This window comes from Mobula hypostoma, chromosome 1 (genome assembly GCF_963921235.1).
Source record: "Mobula hypostoma chromosome 1, sMobHyp1.1, whole genome shotgun sequence".
Classification (NCBI taxonomy): Eukaryota; Metazoa; Chordata; class Chondrichthyes; order Myliobatiformes; family Myliobatidae; genus Mobula; species Mobula hypostoma.
Window position 1 is genome coordinate 249,574,078 of NC_086097.1, and position 14,188 is coordinate 249,588,265.

Sequence of the window (14,188 nt, forward strand, 5' to 3'; positions counted from 1 at the left end):
TGACAAGTTATCACTTACTAGATTCAATCTCACATGAAAGTTGCTTCTTAGACCATCGCTATAATTAGCTTGCTACAGAAAAATCAAAATATAGCACTCTTGACAAACTTCATTAGGAAAGATTGAGGTACAGGAGAAGAAAGAGATGACAGGGCAATTTAAGGAAGGTTAGATTCCAGAGAGACAAGATGTTTTAAGGTTGTGAAAAGTATGCAGAGGCTCATAAACAGGGCACATAGGTCTGTGAGGCTGACATTCCAAGACACCTGGTGAATTTTATTTTATTTACTTATTTAGTGATACATCGCGGAATAGGCCCTTCTGGCCCTTCGAGCCATGCTACTCCAGCAAATCCACAACCCTGATTAACCCTAACCCTAACCATGGGACAATTTACAATGACCAATTAACCAAGCCGGGACATCTTTGGACTGTGGGAGGAACCCAGAGGACCCCGAGAAAACCCACACATTCCACAGAGAGGACAAACAAAGACTCCCTACAGAAGGGCGCCAGAATCGAACTCCAAATTCCAGAACACCCCGAGGTGTAATGGCGTCACACTAACCGCTGCGCCACCATAGCACCCAAAGATCAGCATCAACTTTCATATGAACATCAAAAGGTCGAAACAAAGAGTGAAATGCCAACACAGTCCCAGGATTGTGCTGAGGGCAGACTGCAAGAGTCACCACATATTCCGGTGCCAATATAGCACGCCCACAACTTATTAACCCTAATTCATACGTCTTTGCAATGTGGCAGGACACTGGAGCACTCAAGAGGAAACACACTCTGTCATAGGGAGAGCATACAGGCTCTTCATAGGCAGCAATGGAAATTGAACCCCGACCGGTGATTGCTGGTTTTGTAAAGCAATTGCACTAACCACTATGCTGCTGTGTTGCTCCAAGAACATGAGGAAGTCTCACAAAGTTCTACTAATTTACATGCATGTCAGAAGGGTGAGATGTTAAGGCTAATGTAACACAAGGGAGAAAATCAGAGTTACTGACGAGAAAAACAGTAGATAACCATTGGCATATTATTTCAACTTCTATTAATTAAACAGCATTTGTATAAAGATTATCAAATGTCATACCTGATCACAGACATCTCTGCAAATTGGATATTCTCTTGCTTGGTAACAACATGATGCTTCTGTAGAATTAAGAACAGAACATCAAATGTTAGGTTTTCATTATTTCTTCTTCAAGCTACAACAGGCAGACACCAGGTTACTTAAGAGTTTCCTTTCTGAGAACTGTATGCAAGCCAGTTTTCCCACAAGTCAGAAATGTCTGCTTTCTAGTATCTACCCATATTGCATTGTTCTGCATACACTTCCAATAATACCTGCATTTCATTATTTACCCTAATACAATCCATACTTTAAGTAACAGAATGCACATTTTTTACCAATTGATGATGAATAACAAAATATTTTATTACTGTTTTAAATTTATGGGCAAATATATAAAGTCAGATTTCCATAGGGCAAGTATTCCATAACCCAGAGAGACCTGAAGCTGGTATTGTTCCTGTCGAATGCCATAACACCATAAGACATAGGAGCAGAATCAAGCCTGCTCTGCCATTCTACCATGGATGACTTATTATCCTTCTCAACCTCCATTCTCCTGCCTTCTCCACATAACTGCTGACACCCTTACTAATCAAGAATTTCTCAACCTCCATTTTAAATATACTCAATGACTTGGCTTCAACAGCCACATGTGGCAATGATTTCCACAGATTCACCACACTCTGTCTAAAGAAATTTCTGGCAACACACACAATGTCAGAGGAACTCAGTAGGCCAATGAGCATCTACGGAAGAGTACAGTCAATGTTTCCAGCCAAGATCCTCCTTGTCACTGTTCTAAATGCATGTCCCTCTTTCTGTACTTCTATTCTGAGACTGTGCCCTCTGGTCCCATACTCATTATTGGAAACATCCTCTCCAAGTCCTGCCCATCTGAGCTTTTGAATATTCGGTAGGTTTCAATGAGATTCCCCTTCATTCTTTTAAATTCCAGCAAGTACAGACTCATAGCTGTCAAACTCTCCTTGTACAGTAACCCGTTCATTCCTGGGGTCACTCATGTAAACCTGCTCTGGATCCTCTCCAATGCCAGTGCATCATTTTCCAGAAAAGGTACCCAAAACTGTTCACGATACTCCAATTGGAGTTCAATTCCCATCACTGGCTGTAAGACATGCCCCTTTGACTGCATGAGTTTCCTGCAGGTGCTCTGGTTTGCTCACACATTCTAAAAGACAAAGTTAGTTGGGTTGAGTTGTTCTCCAACCTTGGCAATTTACTTGCAAACATTTAATCACCAATTGTCTTTCCGAAGTGATGACCAATCAGCTGATTGATAAGTACATAAAGGCCATTCAGAGGTCGCACCCCAATTAACAGTCATAGTTTCTATGACTAAAACTACTCCAGGGGTTCCAAACCTTTTCTATATCACAGACCAATACCATTAAGCCATGGTTCCCAACCTGGACCCCAGGTTGGAAACCCCTGAACTACTCAGGTGTTTTTCCTTCTGATGCACATTAATCAAAGATCCCACCCAACCCAGACATTCTCTCTTCTCTCCAATCGGATGGATTACCAGGCTCAAGAACAACTTCTATCCCAGCATTATCCAACTCCTGTAAGATAAGATGGACTTTTGGTCTCCTCTCATCACAATCATGCACTTTGTTTACCTGCACTGTACTTTCTTGGTAGCTTTTATATCTTATTCTACATTGTTATTGTTTTGCCTCAATGTGTAGTGTTTTAATCTGTATAAACAATATACAAGACAAGCTTTTCACCGTATGTTGATACATGTGACAGTAATAAATCAATACCAACACATTAACTTCAGTTTTACAGGATGCATTCAGTCAAAATCAGAATACCCACCACTGACATACATACAGTCTCGATGCAGGGTCTTGACCAGAAATGTTGCCAATTCCTCTCCCCTCCACACCCGTCCCTCCACCACCCCACACCCACTAGGTGCTCGATCTTCTGAGTTCCTCCAGCAGATTTTATTTTATCTGGAGATACAGCATGGAACCCTTGGAGTTACGCCACCAGCGACTCCTCAATTCAACCTTTGCCTAATCACTGGCCAATTTACAATGACCAATTAACTTACCAGGTATGGAGACCGGAGCACCCAGAGGAAACCCACGGGAGGACACATAAACTCTTTACAGGGAACAGTGGGATTGAACTCCAATGCCCTAAGCTGTAATAGCATTGTGCTAACTGCTATGCTAGTTTGTTGTTTACATTTTATACTAATGTCCTTCAGCATGTTGGAGCATATTCTGGACTTGGGCTGTAGTGCAAAAATTTAACTTCAGCCACCGATCTTCAGATATGAATATTTAAAATGCCACTCTGGACAATAGGCTCCTAAGAGCCGTGGACCACACTTAATTGGAAGACCAGACAATGCCAATTTAACACTCCCACACCAGCAGGCACAGGAAGAGCTTCTTCCCTGAGGCTGTGACCCTGCTGAACCTCACATCGCAGCGCTAAGCAGTACTGCACCCATATTGTCTCAGTTCTTTTATATTTGTGTGCTGTAGCATTTACTTTTTATTTGCAGTTATTTTGTAAGTAACACTGTTCTTTGCATTTCTGGTTAGATACTAACTGCATTCATTGGCTTTGTATCTCTACTCGGCACAATGACAATAAAGTTGAATCTAATCTAATCTACTTTGAGTGGCTATAGTGTGGTGATAAGGAGGTGGTGTGAAAGTTATATGTAATTCAAAGAAAGGATTGTAAATACATAGCAATATAGAATTGTCCTTTGATTTTTAGCATATAAAATGACACGTGATGCAGGGTGGAGCAGGCCTCTTCCTCTGCAAGTGTCTCAATATGATATCTGTGTCTCACTTTGTTGAATAAAAGACTACTTCATGCCCACCACCTACTTCTCTCCTGTGACTTTGTTCATGTTCCAACACAGCACACAATCTGCAAGTATGGCATTAGAATCTGACTAACTCGATGCACAATTTGCTTAACTGATTTTGAGTGCCACCTCATAAAAAGGCAACAAAGCCCCTCTCCTTTCAAACTAACAGTTTATATTTTATAATTTGACTGTTCCTTTAATCATGCAACTTTTCAACATAATAAATTCCTTTGGACATCAAAGTACCGAGGAGATTAGTGCATATTAGAGATCTAAAATTAAAGCTTAACAAATACAAAGTAAAAGTCTCCCTTCCCTCTTCTCTATATCTCAACCATGCCTGTGTTCTCTTTGTTCTAGTTCTGAGGAAAACAAACAACTCATTTGTAGCATAACTGTCGTAGTCATCCCAATAAGACCTTCCAGCTGAACTGTTATAGCCATACATGCTTGAGCTTCGGCTCCTATAATAATAACTTCCATAACTGTTTCATCCATTTCTGTCATCATCTCTAAAATTCACGGCTACTTCTCACACCACGGAATCCATAACTTCATGAGTAACCACCTTGTTAACTACGTCCTCGCTCTCCAGAGCCTTTTCCTGCTTGGTCTACACGAATTTGCCGACCATTAACTGACTTTCCATTCAAGGCCATGGCATCCCTTGCATCATTAGGATTTTCAAAAGTAATAAAACCAAGCCCTCTAGATTTGTCTGTCTCTTTATCTTTGATCACAAGGACATCACAAACTTCACCATACTTGGAAAATAACTGCTCCAGTGATTGTTTGTCTGTGTCAAAGCTCATCCCACCAACAAAGAGCTTTCCTTTATCAGATATGGTTTCGTGTTTATGTGTTTTTTTTTAAATTAGTGCTTGGCAACAACACCTCTTCCGCTCTGAAACAGCAAAATGAGAATGAAAGAGGGAAAATACTTGTTTCTGTCTTGTTTTTTCAGCACAAAGGTTGGGGGTGTTGTGGATAGCGTGGAGGGCTGTCAGAGGTTACAGCGGGACATCGATAGGATGCAAAACTGGGCTGAGAAGTGGAATGTGGAGTTCAACCCAGTTAAATGTGAGGTGGTTCATTTTGGTAGGTTAAATATGATGGCAGAATATAGCATTACTGATAAGGCTCTTGGCAGTGTGGAGGATCAGAGGGACCTTGGTTTCCGAGTCCATAGGACACTCAAGGCAGCTACATAGGTTGACTGTGTGGCTAAGAAGGCTTATGGTGCATTTGCCTTCAACAAACGTGGGATTGAGTTTAAGAGCCAAGAGGTGATGTTGCAGCTATACAGGACCCTGTTCAGACCCCACTTGGACTACTGTGCTCAGTTCTGTTCGCCTCCGTATAGGAAGTACGTGGAAACCATTGAAAGGGTGCAGAGGAGATTTACAAGGATGTTGCCTGGATTAGGGAGCATGCCTTATGAGGACAGGTTGAGTGAACTCAGCCTTTTCTCCTTGGAGCGGCAGAGGATGAGAAATGACCTGACAGAGGCATAGAAGATGATGAGAGGCATTGATCGTGTGGATAGCCAGAAGCTTTTTCCTAGGGCTGAAATGGCTTACAATAGAGGGGACACACATCAAAGTTGCTGGTGAACGCAGCAGGCCAGGCAGCATCTCTAGGAAGAGGTACAGTCGACGTTTCGGGCCGAGACTCTTTGTCAGGTCTAACTGAAAGAAGAGCTAGTAAGAGATTTGAAAGAAGAGCTAGTAAGAGATTTGAAAGTGGGAGGGGGAGGGGGAGATCCAAAATGATAGGAGAAGACAGGAGGGGGAGGGATGGAGCCAAGAGCTGGACAGGTGATTGGCAAAAGGGATATGAGAGGATCATGGGACAGGAGGCCCAGGGAGAAGGAAAGGGGGGGGGGAACCCAGAGGATGGGCAAGGGGTATAGTCAGAGGGACAGAGGGAGAAAAAGGAGAGAGAGAGAAAGAATGTGTGTATATAAATAAATAATGGATGAGGTACGAGGGGGAGGTGGGGCATTAGCGGAAGTTTGAGAAATCAATGCTCATGCCATCAGGTTGCCTGGCCTGCTGCATTCACCAGCAACTTTGATGTGTGTTGCCTGAATTTCCAGCAACTGCAGAATTCTTCGTGTTTACAATAGAGGGGACAGCTTTAAGGTGCTTGGAAGCAGGTACAGAGGAGATGTCAGGGGTAAGTCGTTTGTTTGTTTGTTTGTTTTTTTACGCAGAGAGTGGTGAGTGCGTGGAATGGGCTTCCAGCAACAGTGGTGGAGGCAGATACGATAGGGTCTTTTAAGAGACACCAGGATAGGTATATGGAGCTTAGAAAAATAGAGGGCTATGGGTAACCCTAGGTAATTTCTAAAGTAAGTACATGTTCAGCACAGCATTTGGCACAAAGGGCCTGTGGTATTGTGCTGTAGGTTTTCTATGTTTCTAAACAATATTGATCTTTCTCCTTCCACATCTGTTACCAAATCTACCGAATACGTCCACCATTTAGTTTAAGGTTTCAAGTACTTTGCAGGGATTTTTTTTTTTTTGCTTTCATAGAAAGAGCTGAATGTTTTGGGTAGATGACCCTGTTAGAACAAAGCAATTAACATTATGCTCCAAGATAAATCAACAATTAAAAAAAATAACAACTTGACAATACAATGGATTTCAGTTCATTGGGCTATTGGTTAATCAGCACAGCCGCTTATTTGGGACAATTCTTAAAAAAACAAAAACTAATAAAGAAAATTGCCGAGATTCCCTTAGTTTATTGGGACACCTTGCCACTCAACTGGAAGCAACATCAGCAGCATGCACTTGTGTGGCTGTTAGACCCTACACTGTACTTACAGAGAACAGTTTTTAAATAGCGTCAGTTGCATATGCTTGTGCTCAAACAGCTATGATATTTTGTCACTGATAGTTAGTGAGAAATAAGCAGTAAGGTAATTCCAAACTGTTTTGCTCACTGCAGTTTCAAACATTCAGGCTTGGAGATGCCAGAATTGGCCAGGAGTAAAACTGAAATGATTTCACTACTTCAACAAGGGAAAGATGGATTGCTCTGAGCACCAATCTGATTTGGAGAGGTCGAGAACGGCTCCTTCGACAGCGAAATCTAGGCCCAGAGCAATTCGCCGGCGGCAGGCCCAGACCCTAGTGCCAGGTTCAGACAATTTAAACGCCAGCCAAGACAGTCTCTCCACGACGCCAAGGCTGTGAGACTCCCCCCCCCCCCAACCCCCAGGCCGCTGTGCTTCGCGTCTGCGAACTTCGCGGTGATTTGCCCTGCTAATATGATGAACTCAGTACATCGGCTTTGGGCCTACGCCGGGGATTTGGGTCCAAGGACTCAATTTGCTTCAGAATGCTGTTGATGGTGTTAGCTTCTATTGTTTATATGATTTGTTTCGTGTTTTTTACCCTCCTCTGTGGGCATGGGCGGGGGGGGTGGGTTGGTCTTATTTTTTTTAATTGGGTTCTTTCGGGGCCTTTGCCTTTGGCATTTGTAAGCAAACAAACTTCAAGGTTATATAAATAATACATTCTTTGATAATAAAGTACTTTGAAACTTTCAATCTCATTCAGACATTTTCATCTCTAAATTTAGTATCTGTTGTGCAAAACTTACCTGCAAAGTGCTTTTGGACTCACTAATTTTAACCAGTATGCGATTATATAAATTCAAGTGGCATCACTGAAGCAAAAGGTTTTTATTGTTAATAGTAACTGATGTTTTAAATAGACTTCACATTGAGCTCTGACCAATAATGTACTTTGAGACGAACCTTGCCTGTGCAAATTCGTAATGGTGATGTTCATGCCAATCAAGCAAACAGACAATGCAAACTTTGGCAACGAGACATACTTTGATCCTTGACCAACACACACCATAGTAACAACAGTTGCTTTCAACTAAAAAATGGGCTGAGGGCAAAAACATACATTGCATAAGAATTCCTCACACAAACTACTAGTCAAGACAAAAGTGCTTTAAAAGGAAGAACACAAAAATCTTTGGACCAAATGAAGGTATGGTTAAAAATAAGTGTTCCAGGCTTTTGAAGATCTGTGGGAGACAGATGTCAAGCAGTTTCAAAGACAGAATTCTACAACAGAATAATAAACAACAAATAGTCCAATAACAGGTGGATGCAATGAAATTGTGCGAGATGGACATTCTTGGTTGGATCCAACAGTGAGGAAATAAACAAACAAGTCAGCTCAAAGAAATAAGTCAATTAGAATGGATCAAAGCTCTGATTTAAAAACTGGATAATATTCTCAGTGGAAATTTGCTGTCACGAATAACAGATGCAGAAATTTTATGTGGGAAAGGGCATCTGAAAGCAACAATTAATAGAGCATTCTGGTCATGAAAGCATGAATTTGAGTTTGTCTGATTGTTTATTTATTTAGATACAGTGCGGAATAGTCCCTTCCATCCTTCTGAGCTGCGCCACCGAACAATCCCCGAATGAAACCCTAGCCAAATCACGGGACAAGTTACAATGCCAACCGATATGTCTTTGGACTATATTAAGAAACCAGAGTGCCCAGAGGATACCCACGCAGTCATAGGGAGAACGTACAAACTCCTTACAGGCCGTGGCCCTTTCTAGTGCCTCGCTAGAGTTGGAGGACATCCCATGCAGGTGCGAGGGCGGAAGGAAGGGGGTTTATTTTGCTGTGTTCTTTGTTGCTCTGCTGAGTATTGTGGGCATGGTTATGTTGGCGAATCAGGATGGAGAAAAGGGAAGTTTTAACTTTCTGAATAGAAAATTCTGAAATCTCCAATTTTGAACAATAAAGTCAATAGCAAAGGCTAGAAATAGTTATCAATAAACCCTGAATCCTAAAAGGTTAGATAGTACTACTACTGTACATTGTAGACTAGTATCCAGAAGCAGAGCCAGAGTCATACTGCACAGAAGTAAGCCTTGCACACATATAGGGTACTCCAACTTTCCAGCACTTGGCCTGCCTCAGCAATTTAAGTAGATACCTAAATAATTAAATATTATGAGAATCACTGCCACCTTCATCCCCTCAGGCAGAGTTCCAGATTCCAACCACTCACTGACAGATAAAATTCTTAGCAACATATATAGAACGCTAGAGGAACACAGCACATCAGGCAGCAGCTATGGAAAAGAGTAAATAGTCGACGTTTCGGTCCAGTGTCTTCTTCAGGACTGGGGGGGGGGGGAAGATTCCAGAATAAAAAGGTGGGGGAGAAAGGAAAGAGGCTAACTGGAGGTGATAGATGAAGCCAGGTGGGTGGAAAAGGTCAAGGACTGGAGAAGAAAGAATATGATAGGAGAGGAGAGTGGATATATAGAGAAGGGAAGGAAGGCACCCAAAGGAAAGCAACAGGCAGATGAGAAGTGAACGGTCGGAGTAGGGAATGGCGGGGGAGGGGAGAAATGGGAGATATTTGTTCATTAGAAGGAGAAATCGATATTCATGCCATCAGTTTGGAGGGTAACCGGACGGAATATAAGGTGTTCTTCTTCCATCTACCTTTGTATCATCAGCAAAATTAGCCACAAATCCATTAATCCCATAGTCCAAATCATTGACATACATCGTCAAAAGCTGCGGCCCCAACACCGAGCCCTGTGAAACTCCACTGGTAACCAGCAGCCAGCCAAAATAGGATCCCTTTATTCCCACTCTCTGTTTTCTGCGATCAGCCAATGCTCCACCCTTGCTACTAACTTCCCTGTAATTCATGGGCTCTTATCTTGCTAAGCAGCCTCATGTGCGGCACCTTGTCAAAGGCCTTCTGAAAATCCAAGTACACAACATCTACTACATCTCCTTTGTCGATCCTGCTTGTAATTTCCTCAAAAAATTGCAGTACGTTAGTCAAGCAGGATTTTCCTTTCAGGAAACCATGCTGGCTTTGGCCTATCTTGTCATGTGCCTCCAGGTATTTTGTAATCTCATCCCTAACAATCGATTCCAACAATTTCCCAACCACTGATGTCAGGCTAACAGTTCTATAGTTTCCTTTCTGACACCTCCCACCCTTCTTAAATAGTGGAGTACCATTTGCAATTTTCCAGTCATCCGGTACAATGCCAGAATCTATTGATTCTTGAAAGATCATTGTGAATGCCTCCACAATCTCTCCAGGTTCTTCCTTCAGAACCCAAGGGTGCATTCCATCAGGTCCAGGAGATTTATCCACCCTCAGACCATGAAGCTTCCTGAGCACCTTCTCAGTCGTAATTTTCACTGCACATACTCCACTTCCCTGACACTCTTGAATGTCCGGTATACTGCAGATGTCTTCCACTGTGAAGACTGATGCAAAGTACGCGTTCAGTTCCTCTGCCATCCCTGCATCTCTCATTACAATATCTCCAGCGTCATTTTTTATTGGTCCTATATCTACCCTCAACTCTCTTTTGCTTTTTATATAGTCAAAAAAGTTTTCAGTATCTTCTTTGGTATTTGTCACCAGCTTTCTTTAATAGTTCATCTTTTCCTTCCCTACTGACCTTCCTTAGTTTCCTTCTGCAAGTTTTGAAAAGCTTCCCAATCCTCTATCTTCCCACTAGCTTTGGATTCCTTGTATGCATTCACTTTTGCTTTTACTTTGGCTCTGACTACACTTGTCAGCCACGGTAGTGTCCTTCTCCCATTTGAAAATTTCTTATTTAGAATATATCTGTCTTGCACTTCCCTCACTTTTTGCAAAAGCTCCAGCCACTGCTGCTCTGCTGTCCTTCCTGCTAGTGTCCCTTTCCATTCAACCTTAGTCAGTTCCCCTCTCATGCCATTGTAATTTCCTTTATTCCAGTGAAATTCCAACACATTGGAATTTAGTTTCTCCTTCTCAAATTTCAAAGTGAACTCGATGATATTGTGATCACTGTTCCCGAAGGGTTCCTTAACCTTAAGCTCTCTTATCACCTCCGGATCATTGCACAACACCCAATCCAGCACAGCTGATTTCCCCAAGTGGGCTCAACAACAAGCTGTTCTAAAAAGCCATCCCTTAGACATTCTACAAATTCTCTCGAGGCCCAGTACTGCCCTGGTTTTCCCAATCCACTTTCATGTTAAAATCCCCAACGATTATCATGACATTGACCTTCTGACGCGCCTTTTCTATCTCCTGCTGTAATTTGTAATCCACATCCAGCTGCTGTTTGGAGGCCTGTATACAACTGCCATTCGGGTCTTTTTACCCTTGCCATTTCCTAACTCAACCCATAGAGACTCTACACCTTCCGATCCTATATCATTCCATTTTAATGATTCAGTATTATTTCTTATACACAGGGCCACACCACCCCTTCTGCCTACTAACCTATCTTTCCAATACACTGTATATCCTTGGATGTTCAGCTCCCAATGGCAGCCATCCTTTAGCCAAGTTTCAGAGATGGCCACGTCATACCTGCTTGCATCATACATACTTGGGAAAAGAAAGTTTCATTTGTGAGGAGGGACTGAATTGGTTTGTTTTCCTTGCAGCAGGGGAGTCCGAGAGGGGACCTGATGGAAGTGTATACAAACTTGAGAGAGCTGAATAGGATGGATAGTATGATCCTTAGCAAGTGTAGAAAACCAGAGGAGATGGGTTTAAGGCATGGGCAGGAGGTTTAGAAAGGGTAGTGTTGAGGAAACAGAGAGCCTGCGGAGACACTTAGAAAGTTTAGGGGAATGTTGGAAAGTGTATGATCATGCACCTTGGTGGAAGAAATAAACAGGCAGACTATTATTCAGATTGGGAGAGAATTCAAAATGCAGAGAGGGAAAAAGAATTGAGAGTCCTTGTGCAAGATACCCTAAAGGTTAACCTCCAGGTTGAGTTGGTGGTGAAGAAGGCGAATATCATGTCGGCATTCATTTCTAAAGGTATAGAATATAAGAGCAAGGATGTGATGTTGAGGCTCTATAAGGCACTCGTGAGATCATACTTGGAGTATTGTGTGCAGTTATGGGCTCCTTATTTTAGAAAGGATAAACTGACATTGGAGAGGGTTCAGAAAAGTGTCACAAGAATGATTCCAGGAATGAAAGGGTTACTGTATGAGGAACATCAGGCAGCTCTTGGGCTGTATTCCCTGGAGTTCAGGAGAATGAGGGGGCGGATCTCATAGAAACATTCCAAAATGTTAAAAGGCCTGAACAGATTAGATATGGCAAAGTTATTTCCCATGCTAGGGGAGTCTAGGACATGAGGGCACCACCTCAGGGATTGAAGGACGTCCATTTAGAACTGAGATGCGGAGAAATTACTTTAGCCAGAGGGTGTAAATCTGTGGAATTTATTGCCACAAGTGGTTGTGGAGGCCAAGTTATTGGGTGTATTTAAGGCAGAGATAGATAGGTTCTTGATTAGCCAGGGCATCAAAGGGTATGGGGAAAAGGCACAGGAGTGGGGATGACTGGAAGAATTGGATCAGCCCATGATGGAATGGCGGAGCAGACTCAATGGGCCAAATGGCCTACTTCTGCTCCTGTATCTTATGGTCTTATGGTCCCTTTGCACATCAGTTTTTTTGTGTTTTCTCTCCATTTAGAAAATAGTCAACCCTTTAATTTCTTCTACCAAAGTGCACGACCATACACTTTCTGACACTTTATTCCACCTGCCATTTCTTTGCCCATTTTCCTAATCCAATTCCTTCTGTAGCCCCTCTACTTCGTCAAAACTACCTGTCCTCCACCTATCTTCATATTGTTTACAAACTTTGTAACAAAAGCATCAATTCCATCATCCAAATCATTGACATATAATGTAATATGAATCGATCCCAACACAGACCTCTATGGAACACCACAAGTCACCGGCAGCCAGCCAGAAAAGTCTCCCTTTATTCCCACTCTTTGCCTCCTGCCAGTCAGCCACTGCTTTATCTATGCTAGAATCTTTCCTGTAATACCATGGGCTCATAGCTTGTTAAGCAGCCTCATGTGTGGCACCTGGTCAAAAGCCTTCTTAAAAAAAAATCAAATACACAACATCAACCGATTCCGCTTTCGTTTACCTTGCTTGTTATTTCTTCAAAGAATTCTGATAGATTTGTCAGGAAAGATTTTCTCTTGAGAAAGCCAAGCTGACTATGGCCTGATTTTTCACATGGCTCCAAGTACCCTGAGATCTCTTCCTTAATACATGTCCTCATAATCAAATCTAATCTAATAATCAACTCCAACACCTTCCCAACCACTGAGGTCAGACTACCAGGCCTATAGTTTCCTTTCTTCTGCCTCTCTCCCTTCTTGAAGAGTGGAGTGACATTTAGATACCTTAATATAATCCTTCACACTTATCGACACCAGTTTTCATGTTATTGCAAATCTACGTTCACATCCAGTTCCTCAAGATTGTTATAGCCGGGGGTGGTAATAGCGATAAGGTCCCACTATTTATTAAATGCTCCCAATGGCAAGGATTTCAAGTACCCTCTGATAAACAAGTCCAGCTCCTGCCTTCACATGTGGCTTAGCTACTAAACCCAACGGAACCGGTTCTACTAACAGGAGAAGGGGCAAAGGCAGGTTACTGTAGCCTTAAAACCCTGAGGAAAAATCTGGAGCTGGAGCCCACTTCTCCATGGACCGTTTCCAGACCGTTCCGGCTGACTGGAAGTGCATTGAGAGCAGTAAGCGTAAAGCAGTTGGGTGTTTACTGTTCTGGTTAACAACGGATGGTGCAATCTGGGTCATATTACGATCGAGGAACGTGTTTGTAGACCAGATATTGAACTTTTTACTGTTGGACTTCGGCCATATTCCACCGAGATTCAACACTGGGCGGCACAGGAGATTGTTCCTGCCTGTGGCCATCGAACTTACAGCTCCTCCCATGGAGAGTCAGACACCCTGAGCCAATAGACTGGTCCTGGACTTTTTTCCATCCGGCATATTTTGCATTTTGTTGTTTGATTGTTTGTGGTTTTTGTATTGCTATATTTATGCTCTATTCTTGGTTGGTGTGGCTGTAGCGAAACACAATTTCCCTCAGGATCAATAAAGTATATCTATCTATCTAAGGGAGACCTATATTGAGTTTGCAAACACGAGGAAATCTGCAGATGCTACCATTCAGGGCCCCAGACAGTCCTTCCAGGTGAGGCGACACTTCACCTGCGAGTCAGCTGGGGTGACATACTGCGTCCGGCGTTCCTGATGCGGCCTTCTATATATTGGCGAGACCCAATGCAGACTGGGAGACCGTTTCACTGAACACCTTTGCTCTGTCTGCCAGAGAAAGCAGGATCTCCCAGT

At 42.6% G+C, this 14,188-nt stretch overlaps 1 protein-coding gene and 1 pseudogene across 11 annotated transcripts in view; both read right to left on the minus strand.

Moving 5' to 3' along the window:
* The window catches only part of reck (reversion-inducing-cysteine-rich protein with kazal motifs), a 206,482-nt gene that overhangs the window by 134,729 nt on the left and 57,565 nt on the right, over nucleotides 1–14,188 (minus strand). For all 11 annotated transcript variants that reach the window (XM_063067016.1, XM_063066939.1, XM_063067008.1 and 8 more), the window contains one exon: nucleotides 1,103–1,161. In XM_063067016.1, the coding sequence (XP_062923086.1) occupies nucleotides 1,103–1,161 (59 nt within the window). The remainder of the gene's footprint in view (nucleotides 1–1,102; nucleotides 1,162–14,188) is intronic.
* On the minus strand, nucleotides 3,923–8,580 carry LOC134356704 (cold-inducible RNA-binding protein B-like; annotated as a pseudogene).